This window comes from Vanessa tameamea, chromosome Z (genome assembly GCF_037043105.1).
Source record: "Vanessa tameamea isolate UH-Manoa-2023 chromosome Z, ilVanTame1 primary haplotype, whole genome shotgun sequence".
Lineage (NCBI taxonomy): Eukaryota > Metazoa > Arthropoda > Insecta > Lepidoptera > Nymphalidae > Vanessa > Vanessa tameamea.
This window is the reverse complement of record NC_087341.1, coordinates 16,275,014-16,295,988: the sequence shown is the minus strand read 5'-3', so window position 1 is coordinate 16,295,988 and position 20,975 is coordinate 16,275,014. Positions and strand designations below refer to the sequence as shown.

Here is a 20,975-nt window from a genome sequence, read left to right as displayed (position 1 = left end):
GTGTTATGGAATACGCACTTTCAATACCATAGGTTTAATGTGAAGCATTAAGAAGATTTGGTTCATTCAATACAAAATTGTAAATGCGATTGTGTTCATGACTGAATACAAAATGCATATTTTCTGACTTTTTAAGAGTGAAAATTTTAAGACTTTTTATTGCTTCAAAGTAAAATTTAACTAGGGACACTGAAAATAATAGACATTTGTACAATGTTACACCGGTTGGACGGATGGGACACGAATAACAGGCAGTAACTGTTACAAATATCGATTTAAAAAAAAATTTGTTAGGAACGGGGGTCCTCTTTTGAAAAAAAAATTTGACCCTCCCACAGAAAACTGCTTGATCACGTGGTCGATTTCCTATGGAAGGTTTGAATTTTTTTTTTCACTATTCGAACGTGTTTCTTTGCGAAAGTTGTTTACTTTCATGGTCTGACTATCACTTATTTAAATTTAAAATGCTAGAACATAACCCTGTAATATTAAATAGGTACTTATTATGAACTAGCGACCCGCCCCGGCTGCGCACAGGTGCAATGCTGATACTAAATATACTACAGAATGTCTTACAACGTTCACAGTATTTCAGTCCCTTCAACACAAACCGCTATGTCCCTGCCTTTTAAATCTGTAATGTCTTCGAAAATATTCATTTAAATTACACGCTATAAAGAGCCATATTGATCTATATTAACTGTACAATGTATTTTATTATGTTACTTAATTGGATAAGGATTGATGATGTATTGCTTAAAATTGCTTCGAAAATAAGCCCATTTATGGTTACCCCAGGTATGATTTGACCCATTACGTTATGGTACTCTTACACACATACTTAATTTGCGTTGTATTTTTAAAACATGTGTTCATAACTTAAGAGCTGGATACGTCGGTGTCCTTGCTCGATTGTACGTTACAGATAAATATGCCCAGCGGAATCCTCGCACCGCCTGCGGCCTATAATTGCGGACCAAAGTGTCTCAGGTCCGTTTAGAATAGCATCTCGTCCGACACTGATTTTTTAGGCAGCAGGAGGATTAAACCGCGATTGGCCGGCATCGATCGCTATCGTTAAGTAAAAAAAAAATAAAGAGGTATTCTGCAAAAAATAAGCCGTAGGTTCCTTTACTAATGTGTTATTTAAAATTTCGATGTAAATAAAATAAAAAGCGGCCAAGTGCGAGTCGGACTCACCCATGAAGGGTTCCGTAGCAGCCAGTAACAAGGTTAATGTTTATGAAATTAAATGTTTTTTTTTATTATATTTGAGTTGTTTAAATGAAAGGTAAATTGTGGTTTACGATTTATGAAATTAAAAAAAACTACTTACTAGATCTCGTTCAAACCAATTTTGGTTTGACTTTTACATGGTAATGTACATCATATCTTTTTTTAGTTTTATCATTCTCTTATTTTAGAAGTTACAGGGGAAGTTACAGTGGGGGCTACTTTGGAAGTGTCTCTCGCGCAAACTATTCAGCTTAGAAAAAAAATATCCTAGAAACCTCAATATCATTTTTGAAGGCCTATCCATAGATACCAGACGTATGGGTTTGATGAAATATTTTTTTGAGATTCAGTTCTAAGTATGGGGAATCCCCAAAACTTATTGTTTTTTTTTCTATTTTTGTGTGAAAATCTTAATGCGGTTAACATAATACATCTACTTACCAAGTTTCAGCAGTATAGTTCTTATAGTTTCGGAAAAAAGTGTTTGGCATACGGACGGACAGACAGACAGACATGACGAATCTATAAGGATTTCGTTTTTTGCCATTTGGCTACGGAACCCTAAAAACCTCGAGATAGATAGCGTTGGTATAAATATAAAGCTAATAATAAAAAATTCGATATTTTGTATAATATTAATTCTATATTTATTTTTATTATTTGTAATTGAATTTATTTTTTTGGTGTAAAGGAAATTTCAAAGTTTCAAAGTTTCTCCAGTAACAAATACCGACAAAAATAAGAAATCAAAGTAATTCAAATGAAGTCATTTCACGTATATCGAAGCTTTAATAATGAATATTACTTTAAATTTTTCTGAATAGCTAAAGCACAAATTATTTATTTTATCTATAGTATAAATACATAACAAGGTATGTACTAGTGTACTTCGACATTCCGTCCGCGCTAATTTTGGATTTTACAAATATTGAATGATAAAAATGCCCACTAATCCTTTATTTATAATTGTAGAGTGAAGTTATATATTTACTCAGTTTATATAGATATCATAAACAATTTGCACCTACATCTTCAAGCCCAGGTTTATTAAAATTGCCCATCTCTTGAGCCGTCTTAGCCCATTACGAGGTCTAACAAGAATATAGGTCCCTGTTGGAAAGTAGAAAAACTACAAAGAGTAGATGAAGTTATATGTCTCTGTTATGTTTGTGGTACCGTCGTTACTTCTGATTTTCCATAACACAAGTGCTTTAGCTACTTACTTTGGGATCAGAGTAATGTATGTGATGTTCAATTAAAATAAATAAATAAAAGAAGTGAAGTGTTTATATACTTATAATTATTTCTATAGATTTATCAAAAAAAAAAAATGAATGGTTCAGTTTCGGTCAGTTCAGGGTTCAATCGTACAAACTCTCCAGCTTCATAGATCTTAGAACTACCTACTTATAGTAATATAGTTTACTTGGTGGTAGGGCTTTGTGCAAGCCCGTCTGAGTAGGTACCACCCACTCATCAGATATTCTACCGCCAAACAGCAGTACTCAGTATTGTTGTGTTCTGGTTAGAAGGGTGAGTGAGGCAGTGTAATCACAGGCACAAGGGACATGACATCTTAGTTCCCGAGGTTGGTGGCGCATAGGTGATGTAAGGAATGGTTAATATTTCTTACAGCGCCTTTGTCTATGGGTGGTGGTGACCACTTACCATCAGGTGGCCCATACGCTCGTCCACCAACCAATGCCAAAAAAAGGTCTTTTCATTCATAACTTAGTATACTCAAACGTTAGTAGTTAATCTGAACCATGGCTTTGAAAATCTCATTAGCTAACACGGTAGCACACCGTTCTCCCATTAAGAACTAAGCAAGTATGTATCAAACATTCGAACAGTCAAACATTTAATTTTAAGAGGTTTCGAAAGAATGTCGTAGAATAAATTACGTCATGAAATATCGGAAAATAGGTAAGCCCGTTAATTTGTAATGGCAGTAACTTGTTATAGAGATGAATAAGGCTATTTCGAACGAATTTATCATCAATTATCACTTTGAACAATCTCCAAGGTGTTCATAATGCTTAAAATCACAATTCGTATAATATTCTTATACTATACATCTTCTCATTTTTTATTAACATAGCAACAGTAGTGCGTGCTTATCTGTAAGAACATATTCGAAACTCACCGCAGAACACGATCTTGATATCAGAATGAATTAATGAAGCGACTTTCACTAATAATATAATCATTTTCTAGAATTTAAAGGATTCACGCATAAATATAGCATAATATGCTATATTCGATCGGTGATATTATCACAGTTAGCCGGTTTTAAAAATGTCGCAAATGTGATATGACTTTTTAATGAATAGTACTGGTGAAGAGGCATTTAGGCAGTTGTTAGTGATTTTTTACTTATAAAATGTTACAAGTAGATTTACGCGTGTGCCCCAAATAAAGGTGGGGCACTAACAGGTGGCGAGTGCGCCAGAATATACAAAAAATCAGCGGTACACAATCCGTCTCTGTGGGGCAGGTACGGGTGCTCTCGCATGCTACCGTGACTCACCGACGGTTGACCTGTCTATATAAAAAATATCAGCCGAAAAATTCGACCGAGTTTCTTAGTGTCTAAAGTAAGTAAACTATAATTTGTAAATGAAAGCAAAAATGTATTTGAAAATGTATAAATTTATCTTGCAATTTTCCGCCAAATTTGTAGTGTTTAATTTTTCTGTATTTAAAATCTTGAAATGAGTAAACAGCGTGTAATTTCTTTTGAGACGAAATTACTTCGACGAACAAATGAGCGAACTGATGGCACGGACACAAAGTCCACAAAGTACCACCAAGAAAACGAAGTTCGATCTCACGGCACGCTTCTCTCTGTTTTTGAAGTTTTGTCCGTATTGACTTGGGAAGTTTTTACTGGCTTGAACGGTGAAGAAACCACCGTAAGGAGACCTGCACCTTGAAGGAATATGAAGTTCCGTTAACAAATTCATTTGCAATTAGTCTAACACAACTACTTCTACTTTTACATTTCTATACTCTCCTCCTATTTTTTATCCCCTTTTGTTATTTCAATTACGATTTAAATATATTATTTATTTCACTGTAATGTATTTATATGTTATGTTTATCTCTGCTTTGTACCTGTTTCTATCTCTGTGTCTTTCCTCTGTCTTAAGGTTGCCTGGAAGAGGTAGCTGTTTTAGCGATAAGGGCGCCTTTTGTGTATCTTTCTTGAACATGACTAAAGTATGTGTTTGTCGTTGTACAATAAAGAGTATTTTGATTTGATTTGGAATTTCCGAAATTTGACATTTAAAAGCCTTTATACCAGTACATTTTAATCAAAATTGATAATAATCTCTTATTACATACGAGCGATGTGTGATGAGTGGATAATGTAACTTCAGCAACCAGTCTAATCGACATGTTCAAAAGTGATTAAGGCCTGAGAGCTTAACAGACATATTTATCTTTTACATTTAAAATATTCGTATGGATTAGACATTGAAAATAACCAAACTTGTTAAATTACCTTCTTTTAATAAATATAATGATTATCAAGCCTGTCTCATAAACTTACATTTATTGATATTTAATAAATCAAAATGTATATACCATTTTCCCTATCATCCCTATCATAATTATATTTAAATAAGATCTCACACACATCAATTAAAATTCGGCCTGTCCCTTTTGTTGCAATTGTAGAACAACGCTTTATAACACGAATAATTACATTGAGAATATATATTATGATTATATTTAATAAATATTTAGAATATTAGCCATGTGCCGGATGGGATTTCCCATCAAAAACAATATTTAAAAATCCACCGGACTTGCTTAGTTATTATTAGTTTTTTTTTTATATTATAACCTCATTTTGATTTCAAACTCAACTTCATTTCAACGATCAAGGCACGCCGTCTATGTATTTTTGGTAACAATAAAAAATGTATTCAATGAATGAACATTTCACGAAACACCTCATTTTGAGTACAGATTTACTCCATCCCCATCAAAAATGCCATCAGCTTAACTAAAGGGAAACTCACATAACAGAACAATTTACGGCCTACATAATTAATTAGTGTATCAATTGATGAAACTGAAGAGAATATAGTTCGAATCCATTATCCAAACTTCAAAATTTTCGGTTAAGTATAGGTATAGAATATTCTATAGCTCAAAATCCGGCTTTAGAGATCAAAGATCAAAAGAAAGGTACCAACGATCTTGACCGCGTGATTAAGAAACACACATAATTGAATTACTATATATTATATAATAATTCAAATAAGGTTGTAAAAAGCGGTTTTTGAAAATAAATTACAATTTTTTTTACAATTAGAAAAATAATTTAAAAAAGGGCTTCCTAATTTTGTATAACAATATATTTATACAATATACTTATAAAGACTTGTTGATTGTCAGTGACTACTGTAACTACTGAGTTCTTGCCGGTTCTTCTCGGTAGCATCTACGTTCCGGGCTGGTGGTGGCTTTATATTTAATTTAACTCTGTAACTTGACCATTCAGAAGTGCTTTGATGAGCCTACTTGAATAAATAATATTTTGATTCGAGCGACAATTTGTTTCATCTAAAGAATAGCGCTTATAACTTGACCACCTATTTAAGATCTACATTCATAATAATCATTGATTCATTTTAATATTTTATTCGTTCTAAAAACAGGTACTGGTCTCGGGAGAAATAAAAGACAAATATCCCTTAAAACTGATTTATTTTAATACTGTAACAAAACAATCACTACTTCCTTGGTATGTTGTAATCCATACCAAGAAATAATTAATAGGAATGATTTCCTTTAAGTAAGAAAACCTTTTTTTACGTTAAATCTATTACGCGAAGTTATATATTAATAGTAACATTATTAACTTTAGTAAATATTTCAAAAAGCCATCGTTGAATTGACTTACACTGTTTTGTAGGCAGTAAAGTATTTTGTTACAATTTCATATTTTAGTAGTCTTTTCTGATTACCAAACTTATATTATTATCGTTACGAATTCATAATATATCATTAAAATTCTTAGAAATAGGGTAAAAATACTATTATTGACAAATAGATTATGTTGTGATCGCTCCGAACATAAGCAGATATTTGCGTGAACGCGTCTTAATATTCCAAAAACGTCAGTTATAGTAATTTTACCCTATACCATCGAATTCTGAATTTCAGAGGCAAAAGGGCCTTCGTAAAACAACCACATGTATTGTCTGATTTATGTCAAAGATAAAAAAAAATTAAAGTACAAATCACAATTAGTCGAATTTTTAGTCGATAAAGTCAATACTCGACTGCTAAAAACATAGCCAATAAAATAATTATGAAAATATATTATATTATCTTTTGGAATAACATTTGACAATGTTGTCAGGGGGTAAACGCTGTCGTGACAAATTTATACTATTCGGGAGTTATTGTATCTGTTAATTATAATTATTCAAAAGCCATTGTAATCCTAATATGGTGTCCAAACTAAAACAGAAAATTATCACATTTTTAAAGATATAGCTCTATGTTTTACAGTTGAGAACGCAATATAACTGACATATTTAATTCAATATACAAACATGATTCTTAATCACTTTGTTTATTGGTTAGTTCGAAATATTAAATTTTCTAGTTTCATGCCACATGAAGCTTTAAAAATACAAAAATACACATCCTTGATGTATCTAATTACTATAAATATGTATAGATTACGTCCTCGCAGTGCGACGGTAATGATGAATATACCTACAACGTGGCGGGCCAAAATGTAAAGTAAATGCGTTTCATTCATTCGATATGATTTGATATACTATATAAAGTCACTATATTCTCTGGTGTGAAAATGCCTTTATCTTTTTCAAAAAGTTTTTCATATGAACCCCAAAAATTGCAACTCATTTATAGCTCCAGTAATGTTGTATTTTAATTGCCGGATTTTCGCAATTAATACTTTTCGGAACAATTTTTCTATAAAAAGCAAATAATGCCTTTCCACGTAACCTAATATTTTATCACAATTCGATAATGCACTAGAAAAATTCTCACACATTTATAAAGTTAGGTATCTACATTTTCTTAAATCTATGTGAAATGGCTACAGAGATTCGGGGCTAAATCAAATTAATATTATATTAAAACACAACCCGCTTTACGCGAACTACCACAATAGTGTAATACTAATCTCGACAAATAACCTTTGAGCTTTGTAAACTCGCGGTAATTACGAATCTCTTATCAAAATAAAACAATATAAATGAAATAATAATACTAAAAGCAAATACCAAAAAATCTTAGCCCTTAAAACATTTAATTTGAGCCTTATTCTACCTTAGTCTTTCGCGTTAGTCTATTATTCCTTACCCGAGAATATATCTAGAATACTGACATAGGAACCTGTTAGGAAGCCGAGGATTCCGAAAGAAACCAGGAACATATTCTTCCACAGAACCCAATTGTAACGTCCGAGGCCGTTAGGGCGATCCCAGAAAGTTACAGTTTCGATGACAGCGGGGAAAATAAGGCCAAGGAATGACAGGCACAAGGCGCCGACGAGAGATATGAATGGGCCGAGGTTCGGAATGGCTATGGCCGTGCAGAGAGTCAAAAGTACGACGAAGATCCGAATACTGTACTCCGCGATATTCTTCTTGGCTCCGAAAAAGTGGCGGACGTTTTTCCAGATAATCTCCATTGGCACATAGAACTGCAGACTGTATGTGAAGAATATAGCAACGGCGATCATCAATTTCACGCTTTGACCCAACCTGAAATAAAATAATATTGTCTTTTAGTAATTATTTAAATAGTCTAGGAATTAGAACACATAAATCTTAACCGAGGATTGTTAGTTCACACCCGGGCAAGCACCTCTGAGTCTGAATATTAATATGCTTAATCTGTATTCGCCATTCAGTTCGTGCGCGGCAGCGAACATCGTGCGGAAACTTGCATGGGTCGTATGATAATCTTCCACATTTGTATCCATCAATATGCTTTGAAGCGGCATATTGGAAGAATATCACTTTCGTTAAACCAAAAAGGAGAGGCGGTGCCTTAGGCCCGCAGTTATACATTTGTCGACTGTTACTTTTAATTATTCAAACTTAAAGATGTAAGTAATAAACGTCTATAATAGACTTATGCAATACTCACAGTTCGTATTCAGGTAAGTTCAATGTTATACTGCCAGCAGTGTCATCACCGAACTTTAAATATCCAAAGAATCCAACAAGAGCATAAAGGGATACAACGAAGAACATGCCCGTGTTAAGTACTCCAGGGCATCCGATGAAGTGGGTCGGAGTCTTCATGTTATTTTCAAGAGGCATTACAACACCGATGCCTTCAAGTGCGAAAATAGCAGTTCCGAAGAATGTTGGTAAGCGTTCGAAGCCAGCGAATGATTGGCGTGAGCTTAATGGCGGTATGTCTTGGAATAAATAATAGAACGTTATTCCCATTCCAGTTCCGACTAAAAGGTTCGCAATCATTGAGAAGGGAGCGAGATATTTCAGATTTCTAATAAGGTTCATCATAATAAGCAGGGGTAGCATCGCCACCATGTAAATCCGTTCATCCAAGTCATAGGGAAGCCATTCGCTGGTCTTAGCGTAGTAGTCCACGACTTGTTTGACATTTTTAGCGACGAACACGATGTACACACAGCAACAACCTAGTAAGTCGATCACCAGGAACCAGTTTATCATAGCCCTGAAAATAAATACAAACACGTTTATTGAATTTATTACATGTGGCTACAAAATCTATTGCACTGTGCACAAAGTTTTATCAATATTTTCCGCCCGACTTTGTATTTAAAATTAAATCAATTTTAGTTCCTTTAAATTGTCTTTCAGATTTTGTCGGTATACCTATAGATTAGTCCCCAATGCAGCGCGACTACGAGGATAACAATTAAATATTTAAATATATAGTAGATAAACAAGTAAATTAAATAATTTATGGATAATAATTTTATCTATTAAAATTTTCAAACTAAGCAAATAAGAGTACTTAAATCTCGAAACAATTTTTTATATGACGTTATTAGTTAACAGTAAAAGTTTTAGTGTAAAAGTTATTTCTTTTCAGCAGTTTTTTCTTTCAATTTCTTTATCTTATTAGAAGATTACTACTTCCGACGAATATCAAAGATAAACCGTGCCGTGAAACAAAATTAAAAATATACTGCAAACTCTAAAACCTGCCTAAAGTTACCGAAATTTAATTTCATAGATTTGTTTATCAATATTTTTTCATGTTTACTTTGCTTTAAAAATGATTCCGATGAATAATTATTTCATTTAAATTATTTGCGATGGTATCTATATTCATAATTTCGTGCAGGTCTACGATAGACCCGATCGAAACATCGATAGATCGTTCCAGATTAATTTTCATTAGTATCCACATTAATAGATCGTTAAAAGATAATGATTTTTGCGTTGAGTAACAGTATGATCTGAAACGCAACGTAAGAACATCGACTCCTTTTACACTTGTACAAGATTAGTAATTATGTTTACACATGGTTTAATTATGTTGTGCTCACTCGGCTGTAGCGCTTTATTTAAGCCCCTCTGAGTAAATACCACCCACTCATTACTTAATAAAAAAACAATGCTTTTATTGTATTCCGGCTTAAAAATTTAATGGGCCAGCGTTAGGACAGGTACAAGGGCCAAGGGAATAGTTAATATTTCTTATAATTCCAATATCTATGAGCGATGGTGACCTCTTACCACTTGTGCCACTCTACCTAAATACATATGCTGAATAAACAAAACTAAAATATATTAAATATAATAGACAATAAAATATAATGGACATACACAATCCATACGGACACGTCCTAATGTTAAACGAGTCTTTTATAAAATTATGCAATATCAATTATAGTATTATTTTTTTATGTTATATTTGGTAAACGATAATAATATACTATAAGCATTGCTACCCTTGAAATCATCAACAAGAATATTGATGAGCATTGATGAGGGCACTTCATTAAGATAAAATATATAAATCCGGAGATTATTTGTTAATATTCGTATTATATTTGATTATTTAATCAAATACAACCGAATGAACACTTAACATTTCAATAATTTGCAGTAATCATATTGTACTAGTTATACGTACTTAAACAAAATGAATATTGTGTGGTTGTTGGATGTGGAAATTAAAAATATTTTTCTATTTCTCAGTGCTTAAAAGCCAGTATAAAAGTTAGCACATTTCTCTCAGACTAATATTGGAACGGTTTCATTGTGTTTATTTATTTGTATCAATAAAATAATAACTCTAAAATATTACAAAGGTTATAAGAACTGAACAGGTGTTTGGAAAATACAATCAAAGAAAATATATTTTAATAGAAGAGTTTCTAGAATTTAACATTTAATATTAGTTTTACCATTGAGAACGTAATGTTATTTTCAAAGTGTACAGTTCTGTTATTACCTACCATTCCTTACTGATGTTTTTAAGGACAAATTTTACCGTGTTTAATGACATTGACATGAGATACACTTAAGGACTGTCAAAGCGCACAGACGATTTAAGATTTTTCGCCAAACAGCAACACTTTTTTTAATTTAAAGGGGTTCATAACATTTTTACGTCACGCGCTGGCCCAGTTATCAATCAGCCCACCATTTTAAATAAAAAAAAAGAACTTAAAACTGAATATTAAGTAATAAATACGAAATGACATAGTAGGTACACACCCGTAGCCAAAATTAATTTATAAAACAAAGAATGGTATTATAACTTCTGATGATATTTCCACGCAACACGCAACACATGCAAAATAGACGAATTTCTCTCAGAGGCGAGTATTGAAAATTAAGGTTAATCTAAAGCGTGATTGTTTTTGTATGCAATCATTGCTAAAGAACAGTTATGTATAATACGAAACGACGATATATTAAAATATTTAAAAACAATAATTTCTTATTCTCTAAAAAACATTCGTTGGAATTTGAGTTACAAATAATCTTGGAAGGGTTGTGTACAAACGTTTTATAAAGAGACTTGTAAAATAAAAGCGAAATATAAATAACCAATGCCTAATTATAGATTTGTATGTAAAATTGAAATAATTACTTGGCAAGTCTTGAAAATTTGTGCACAGCTGGTGGTCCTGATAAAAATGCAGCTTCAGCGGTCTCGGCGAATCCCAGCGATGGTTTTTGTATTCTTCTGCATAGCTCGTGAGCTGTTTTCACGAGGATGTGCACACAGTAGGTGCATATTCCTCCAATAAGGAACGTAGCCACGAGACCGAAGTACAAGCCAGCATTCATGAAAGCCATTGGCATAGCTAAGATACCACTGCCTAAAGATCCCTTCAGCAGATGGATGAGAGTGTCCATATCCCTGAAAGTTACAAAAGTATCCATGTACATTAATATTGTAATTATTCAAAGTATATTTATTTTATACCGTAACCATCTCAAATTGATGTACATCATTAATTATATTATTACTTAGATATATTATTCGAATAGTGGGTATTTTTATATTATAGATGTATCAAAAAGTAATTTGGTCGAATTTGTGGAAATAATTCTATTTTATTAATTGCTTTATTTTGTAAAATTAATATAAGGTTTTATGATTACTAAAAAATGATTAACTATTCATCATATTTCTCCAACAAATAATAATCAAAATATACTTTATTCAAGTAGGCTTTTACAAGCACTTTTGAATAGTAATTTAACAAACTATTTAAAGTAAAGCTACCACCGGTTCGGAATGTAGATTCTACCGAGAAGAACCGGCAAGAAACTCAGTAGTTACTCTCTTTCAACATCTAAAAATACAGTCATGTTAGTTAAATACAATTATATAAGTAAGTCATGTCTCCTGCCTCGAAGTCAACAAGCATTAACTCCACGCTTTTTTATCATCAATATAATCTTGTATCGAATAATATGCCTTCTTTACCAATGCACTTTTTACAATTGACTTGAATCTGTGAATCGGCAAAGTTAAATATGTCTGCGGAATTTTATTATAGAAGCGGATACCTTGTCCCAAGAATGATTTATTGACTTTGCGGAGTCGGAAACTTGGCGTTCTAAGCTTATTTCTTCTTGTGCACATACAATGATTATCACTGATTTTATCAAAGTGATCAATGCTACTGTGACTATACATAATATTGTTGTAAATATATTGTGACACAACAGTGAGTATTCCTACTTTGTTAATAGCAATAGACTTCGAAACCAGCTTTAGAATTCGATCTATTGATGCATTGGTTTACTTATAAAACTTGAACTTACGACGTAGGGTGCGCCAGTTTTCTGTGCTCGAACGGGTTATATCCCTCATCAGCCTCAATATCCCGGCCCGGGATCTCCATGAGGGGGAGGGTGGAACCCGCCTGTTGTTCCACTGGGATCTCATTCGGATCAACTTTGTACCTGCAAATCGATCACCGAGCCCTGTTATAACTAGTGACATCTTTAGTAGTTCTACTTATTTGAATAATATGATGTTGATTGGTTAACAGTGAGTGGGTATAAGAGTGTAGTTTTAATTAATCACTTTATTGATTTCAAGCACAGGAATGTAATGGTAGCCTATAGTGAAAACATAGAAAGCGCCACATTTGAAGCTCAATGGTGATTTGATCGGAGTGTGAAACGAGGTGTATCGCGGCCGCGGACTTGCGTGTTCAGATCTGTTTACGGACCCTACGGTGTGGCTACTGGGAGTTTATGGCGAATCTCGGATATCGTACAACTGTATGTAGTTTCATCTGTGTAAGTGTTTTGGGTGAAGTGTGATACATTCATCATGGTCTCCAAAATGTACAGTTTTTTTAAGTGCGTTTCACTCTGTTAAGCCTCGGCATTTACAAATTTGTGGCCCAACCGTAAAATTTAATACAGCTTTACGTATTGTATATACGTAGAATGTTTGAAAAATTTAGAAAAAAAAGTCTTATATCTCATTAAAATCAAGACTAAACAGGAATTTTTAAAATATTTTTGTATAAAAGTAATATTTATGGCCAAAAATAGTGTGTAATAATGGACATAAAGCTAGATCAAATTTGTACAAATAAATAGATTGAGAGCCAATCCCGAGCCTGAACAGAGATGGCGCACGGGGCACGTGGCGGCTGAAGCAGCAAAAGCCACGGCCCTCAGGTAACCATATTTTTCTTTAAATAATTACCAGTACCAAATAAAATAAATAAACAAAATTGAAACCATATAATGGAATGATGTACCGGTGTATGAGTCCATTGCAAGATGATCAAGGTCGACGAACGACTTTAATCTCGTGGAAGCTGCACACGTCTTCCCGGATCGTCTCCGAACGGCGACGAGCGTTATTATTAGCTCGTTATAAGGAGCGAGTACTTAACAGTCAACATACAATATAAAATACCATTTTAACGACAAAACATTGGTCAATAAAAAAAACAGATGTGTCGAAGGGACCCGCAACGCTCCAAGAGCGTTTGTTTTGCGGTTCAAATAATACCGATATATATACTATTCTTTTCAATGTCCTGTTGAACAAAAATGTCAGTATTATTACAATACATTTGTTCCGAATTAGTCTATTAAAAAATACACTTTATTGAAATTCAATTGCCAACAAAAATGATGTGAAGCTGTGAAGCATGCTTGGGTTGAATTTAGTTTCATAAGCAGAGTATAACATACAAAATGTTCGGATGTGTTATCGAATTAATGAAATAACATTATTAACAACACATTGCCAGTCAAAGCTGATCGGTAGGTGATCGGTCTTAAGATGTCTCCTCCAAGACAAGAAACTTTATCACTTACTTGACCATGACGACATCGGAAAGATCATTTTTAACTCCTTTTTTCTTGGGGTCATATTCAGCTATCATCGGACGCAATTGTGGTTTCTGAAAAGATAAAGAAATTAATGAGTTAATTTAGTGCTTGTATCTTAGTTTTTACAATGTCCAGCTTATAGTTAAGATTTGAAACAAATATGATTGTTTACAAAGAAAATGCGCCGATATATTTACGTCACGTATTTATTTTAAATACCTGTCGTGTATTGTGGGCTTGTTTCGAAACGCATGTGACGCCGCGATGACGTCTCGGTCTGGCAACAACGGGGCACAGGGGCTGGGTTCGTTCCTGTTTTCGCCACGAGATCGCCAATGTTATTTCGGTAAGCTATTAATAACCTTCGCTCCAGCGTACGAGGCGTAACTCGCGAAACTCCTACCGCGCCACGAAATATCGTCTTGCTATGTTTTTAATTTATTTTAGGAACAGTCTATAAAAACAGTTAAGTTTCTGAAATAATATAAGATATTCTTGCATTTTCGACTTTATAATCGCCCTAAGTTGTCTGACAAGTGGGGTGTACCTTAGGGCTCACGTGAGTCACAAAATGTTTAATTCTTTGAGCGCATGCAATTTAATTCCCCTTATTGTGAACAGCCAACCGAGAACTTTATTACGTTTAATGTTTTTTAACAATTTTGAACTCTAAATTAAAAAGGTTAGGAGCTTTATTGCCAAGTGATCAATAGTTGTCAACCACAGCGATTGCGTTAAACTGGATCTAACTGGTTCACAACAATAAATTGGGAATCAGCTGCCTGGCGACGTATCCTTCGCCGATGTCTTTCCGTTGGACATTAAAGTAAACATTACATAATGCAACAGACGGTTCATTTTTGTCACGGCGAGCGCTAGAAACATTCAAGTTTGTCACGTTGACGACGATAATATAAAAAATGTATCCTCAAATACTCCTTGTTTCTTTTTGTTCACATCCTAACTAACATAACTAACTATAAATACGTGTATTATAACATAAAACATTATCAAATGCATTTATTAGATACGGTTCGAGATAACCGTCACCACTTAACATCGTGTAACGTTTATTTTATTTGTAAAATATTTTTATACATTGTATGTCGTTTCCTGCATTACTGTTATGAACACGGTGCTTTAGATTAATTTTATACAAATTCTTTCCCACTATTTCCTAGTTCACGTTTTCTTGCGATAAATAAAGGACCGTGTCTTGATTCTAATGTATGCAATAAATGCTAAGCTATGTGGTTAACAAGATTCCAGATCATGTGTTTGAGCTTAGTTCCTTTCATTCTACCGTTGTTTCATAGACTACTAGACCAGTTCCTTAGAGGTTCACCAAAAAATTTTCTAAAGATACATTTTATGGACACATAAAATTAGATTGCTGAAAATTCCAAGCTTTCGATTTGGATAGCAAAAAAAAAACAACTGTAGTCTATAGTTATAGTTTTCCGAATTAGTTTGTTTTCTGTTTGATATCAATATGTAATTTAGTAGACTTATTTTTTTCCCAGCTGTGCAATTTGTTGCTTGTTGACAAGAAGCTTCGTAGTGATTGCGATCGTTTAAATATTTGTTCCATATATTAATATTATATGTCAACAATCAAAGACACGACCGCGACATTGCCACCACCGTCGGGACAAATAATACCACCATTGTCATCATCGTCACGAGGCTCTAATAAGTAATACACTTAGAAGCCGTGACGACACAAATACTCTTTGTTTGGTAAGCTGATGCGCATTTGACTAAATTGCTTTTCAAGGTCGCTTGTCAATATTATTTGTATCAACTCCCCAAGACACGCCTCCTGACGTCTTATTAACAGTTCTAATTTTGAAACGTGCTGTCACGATGTGTCATTATTTAATATTTACATTCATACTTTATAATAGAACAGTTGCGCCGAAATGTACCTAGCCCGACTTGTCATTTCGAAAATATAACATTTTCTTATAATCAAAATGGCTTGTTGTTTCTTAACACTTTTAATCTTTTACTATTTGTGTAATTTTTTTCTATGAAATAACAAAAATACACGATCTTTCTATAAATTTGGCTTAAGAGTTAATTATAATATAATATAATACCTTGCCAGAATCAGTGTTGTTCAGGCATTGAGTTAGGGTGGAATAAAGAAACTCACATACATACATGAATCTTAAAAGCGTTGCACCCCTTTTTAAGCACTCACGTAAAAATTAAGCTAAAAAAAATCATTAAGGAGGATGTGAACTATTATGATTTATTTTGTGACTAGTTTTGTTATACAAATGTATGTATAATAGTGCAAGATAGATTTTGGTACTAGGCTAACATAAAAATAAGGGTGTGGAGTTCCGAGGAGCTAATCGATGCAACGCAAAGCACCTCTTGTATTTTGGATGCAAGTGCGAAGAGTACATGCAACGCAAATCAAATTGAAAGATACATGCGCATTGCAACCCTTTTAGATTGGATGCGGAAATTCCCTCGATCTTTTTCTACCTCATAAGGGTACCCGCAATACAAAACAGAGATGAAATATGGTCGTGAGAAATGTATCAAATCGTATGCATTTTAACTCCTTGCAACGTATGATATCCCAGTGCTTGGCATGCTGTTTTTGCAAAATTCTGCTACTTACTGCTTAACTTCTACTAAAATTTTTGGAGAATGTTTCTCTATAGAAAGAAGAAAGAAGCACCGCCCAAAATTGGACTGCAAGGATAGAGAAAATAGCTCAAAGCAAGCTTAGCTTGGCTTAAATAAAAGCGGCTAACATCCAGCTAGATACCAGGGAAACATAATTTATAAGAGTATTCCTTCAAAAACAACAAATATCCTATATACATACATATTGTATAATATACTCCGCTTTATGGCCGAGATGACCAAGTACTTAAGACACATGAATTTTAGGAAAAGGTTGCGGATTCAGGGGTCGAGCAACAATGAATTATCATGTGCTTAATTTATCATTAGATATTTTTTTTCAGTCAAGATTTATACAGTAACTATTTTTAATTTATATTTGTATATCTAAGGACTTAATGTTAATAATTCTTATGTAAATAAATTTTTATTTGTATTCATCTTTGTAATAAATGTCGTTATCGGCGATGAAGTGAAACATCTCGAGGAAATCTGCATTTGTTGTATGTAAAACTGTCATAAGGTTTTATCACCAACACACATTAGAGCAGCGTGGTGGAGTAAGCTCCAAATCTTCTTAAGAGCAAAAATGAACTTTGCTGGGCAGTAAGAGATTTACTGGCAAAGGTTGTTGTAGAATTTTTACCCAATGCATGACCTTGATCGAAAAGGTAAAAACGTAAAAAGACAAATTATAAATTAAAAAATAAACTGATATCGTTAAGAGATGTCAGTAATTCGTTTTTTCCAAACAACAGCACTATTAATTAGAACACCTGTTCAAATCGACATAAATCATACCTTTAGACAAATATTGAAATTAATTTAATTCTGTAATCATTCATCTTTTAAGTTCGTCACAACTTCGACACATTGAATTACATAAGAAGTGCAACAGATGCAGGCTGTGGCGCGCATGCGTTTTACGCAGCCGCCTTTCGTCTCGTTATAAATTTTCCACTTGTGAGTATATTTATAGGACAGTGTACCTAGCAACAGGTACACACGTATGTGCATCGGGGATGCAATGAGCATGCGTAGCCCGGCCGACCTGCATCGAGCTCTTTGCCGGGTCTCCAAACAGGATCCGTGAGATTCGAAGGAGGTCGTTGTAGGTAAATCTGTAGTGCGCAGGACTAACATGCGCTTTGAAGGCTAGTGCATCCCTGAAATCTAGGTATTGAGCTGTATCAGACACGACGCTACCAGGAGCGGAAAGAGCGCAGGAGATCACCAGCGGGCAGAGTATGCGCGCGAACCGGCGGCTTGTCAATTAGTTTGTTGCTTGCATCTCGATGGGAATATTGTATTGTATGCGCTTACAATATCTTCTCCATAAAAATTCCTAATTTGCATACATTGGTTCTTAAATCTTAATTAAACCGTCGGGGAAATTGTTATCGCCGCCTAAGAAAGTTTTAAGTCAACATCATCAACAGGTAAGAAACTATTATTTAAAATGTTTGCATTGCGAATTATTCTAAAATTTTGAATTTTCAAAAATAGTAACGGTGTTTATAAAGCGTAACAAAGAATGTCAACAAAATAAACCCAACTATCTCGCTCAAGTTTTAAAGACGCTTGGCCATTTAATAATAAGGAAACTTTTGAGAAAGCTTCATAAAAAATATATTTACTGCTAAAATCTGCGCGTGAAATTTAAAAATTAAATACGGATATTTGTCTCAAAAATTAGCCATACATGGATTATGGTTAAAATAAGTGCGAAAACTGAAATAACAAACTTTTAAGAAACGACACACACACCGCTAACTCGTAAACTCACACATAACTTCTAACATAACCGACTAAAAGATTCCGATCTTTTATTAATCTGAATGTAACAGCTTTATTTGTAAAAAAGACTCTTAGGCTAGATCCCACTTTGCTATGAATCACAATTTCTTTTTCTATTACTACACGTAAGCAATTCAAAAATATTAAGGACTTGTAATATATAATTTTACGTTGACAAACTGTTTTCTTCATAACTATGGTTCGAAAAAATCTACATTTGTTCGTGTAAAACACCCAAGACATCATTTTAAATTAAACGAACTCATAAAAGTTCCCATATCCCGTCAAAATTTCAAATTTAACTGACAAAACTAACTCGCCTTTGTTCTCAGTAAATCCCAGATAACTTCTATTTACTTACTAATAATAAAAAAATAAAATAGTCTGTAACGGCTCTTTTGTATTCTTGTGTTTATGTGGTGATGCTTTCAAACGAGGAAGAAGTGAATTAGAACCTCGAATCATCCTCGCGTCTAGATGTCATCAGCTTAGCGCGCACTCGCTCCGACCGTCACACTAGGATACATTTTCAACTCGATCGGGATCCGACGGATAAAAGCAATTCTTAAAGTTTTTGTTTCCATTAATAATATAAAAATATTCTGTATTAACATTCTGTATTGAATTTTGTTATCGGGCTTCGTAACGTTACCGAAACTATCGGATATCCGAAATAAAAACTTCTTCAAAATCGAATAACAAAGTGGTTATATTTATTTTTTGCATAGTCATACTTGGAAAGAGTAGCAAATTGTTTTTTGAGGCTATTTGTTTCATTCTGTCTGTCTGTCAGTATACCCAATATCAAATAATTGACTACAAAAAAATCAAGCTGTTAGCTCGTAATTTTCTCTTTTACAGTTTCTAAATAATCCATGATTCTCAAATGAAACTATCCGAAGCAATCGCATAATCAGAAATAATTTCCTATCTATATCCAAATCCAGATCTCAAATTACATATCAATAACATCCGGGCTCAGTATATCAAATGAAATACATAGTTACATTTACAATTAAATGTATATGTCCTGTAGGGAAATCGACGAATACGAACACCATGATGATATTTCATATCGGAAACATTCTAAGAATCGTCAGAATATTCTCCTACGAAAAGAGTTTTCGGAAAACTGCTGAAATATGACGTATTTTTACCTTTTTATTGCGATCACAAGACAGTATGTTGTGTAAGTGTCCTGTGATTCCTTTACTTATAGTAAAACAATCACAGTTCTATGAAAAAACGAACTGCCACATTAAAAAGCGTCTTCTTATTAACCGTTTAGGGAGTGGATTTTCAAATAACGCTATAATATCCGCCTATTTTTCATAAACAGAAGCCTAAACACAACATTTTTTTTTATTTCCTTTAAAAGTATGCGGTGGAGGCTGTGCGCATGCGTAACATGTCAAGCTAGTCAATTTCAAGAGTGAAGTAGATAATATGTAATTGACTAAAAGGCCTTATCTATTATTGATTTTATTTAAAATAAGATTCAAATTTATCAATAAACTTTTGCTCCGATATGCACCTGCGACTTCTGGTTTCTGTCTGTTATCTTGCTAGCTCGCTTGTCATTTACAGGATGTATTATTAAAAAGGAAAAGGAATATAAATATTCCTACAAAACATTCCTTTAAATATTTGCAGCCATTTCGTACTGTAAACATAGTCTAGTTGTAACTTTTTTTTTCACCGGCAGTCGGCGTCGTCCAATTAAAATTTATACCCGAGCGAATTGCTTTCTAGAGGACAAACATTATTTAATAATTTACTAGGGAATTTTAAAATTGATAAAAAATATATAATTTATTTTCGGATAACTTTATTATTGTAATTTTGTTGACTTCCAAGACGGACTTAATGTTGACAAATATAAGTTGTAGCACTGAAAGGTAACTTGTAAGAAACTTTTCGAACACGTTTTGTGCTATGTGCATCCAGCTCACGTTGGAGATTTCTTGCCGAACATTAAAACTTTCAATATATTATAAGTATTTTCTCTTCACGGTTTATACATATGTTATGTGATTTTAGTCACACATAATGTGAAATCACATGTCAACTGCGTCACTTACATAATACACATAGCTATATGGCGCTTTGTAGAAAAATGTTTTATGTTTCTAGGACATAAAATGCTCAAAAAGTCACACTTAATACTACTTGCATCGAACACAAGTTATAAAAAAGCTTAGACTACATGATTTTTTAAATTAATTTTATAATGGTATCTATGGGACATGGTTGTAAATACACCTGCTCTCTGGGACATCTTACAACGTAATACGACTCCTGACAGACAATGCACTACCTGTCATCGGATATAAGAACACATCAGTACAGAATATTGAGGTTTTGCTGTAGAATAATGGAGGATGAACGAGGCGGTACCGAGACAGGCTGGCCTTTTATAAAAGAATGCACCTGATTACCGTTTAAGCTTTATTGTTCTTTGTGATA

At 33.6% G+C, this 20,975-nt stretch overlaps 1 protein-coding gene across 2 annotated transcripts in view; it reads right to left on the bottom strand.

The window, feature by feature from the left end:
* Nucleotides 1-5,941: 5,941 nt before the first annotated feature.
* Nucleotides 5,942-20,975, bottom strand: part of LOC113404085 (proton-coupled amino acid transporter-like protein pathetic) — a 40,764-nt gene continuing 25,730 nt past the window's right edge. The window contains exons 2-6 of one of the 2 annotated variants that reach the window (XM_026644840.2): nucleotides 14,052-14,137; nucleotides 12,528-12,668; nucleotides 11,341-11,613; nucleotides 8,386-8,943; nucleotides 5,942-7,997 (exon numbers count right to left, since the gene is read on the bottom strand). In XM_026644840.2, the coding sequence (XP_026500625.1) occupies nucleotides 7,583-7,997; nucleotides 8,386-8,943; nucleotides 11,341-11,613; nucleotides 12,528-12,668; nucleotides 14,052-14,137 (1,473 nt within the window). In that variant the 3' untranslated portion in view covers nucleotides 5,942-7,582. Of the gene's footprint in view, nucleotides 7,998-8,385; nucleotides 8,944-11,340; nucleotides 11,614-12,527; nucleotides 12,669-13,483; nucleotides 14,020-14,051; nucleotides 14,138-20,975 lie in introns of those variants that run through there. The other variant, XM_026644841.2, reaches the window with a different exon arrangement.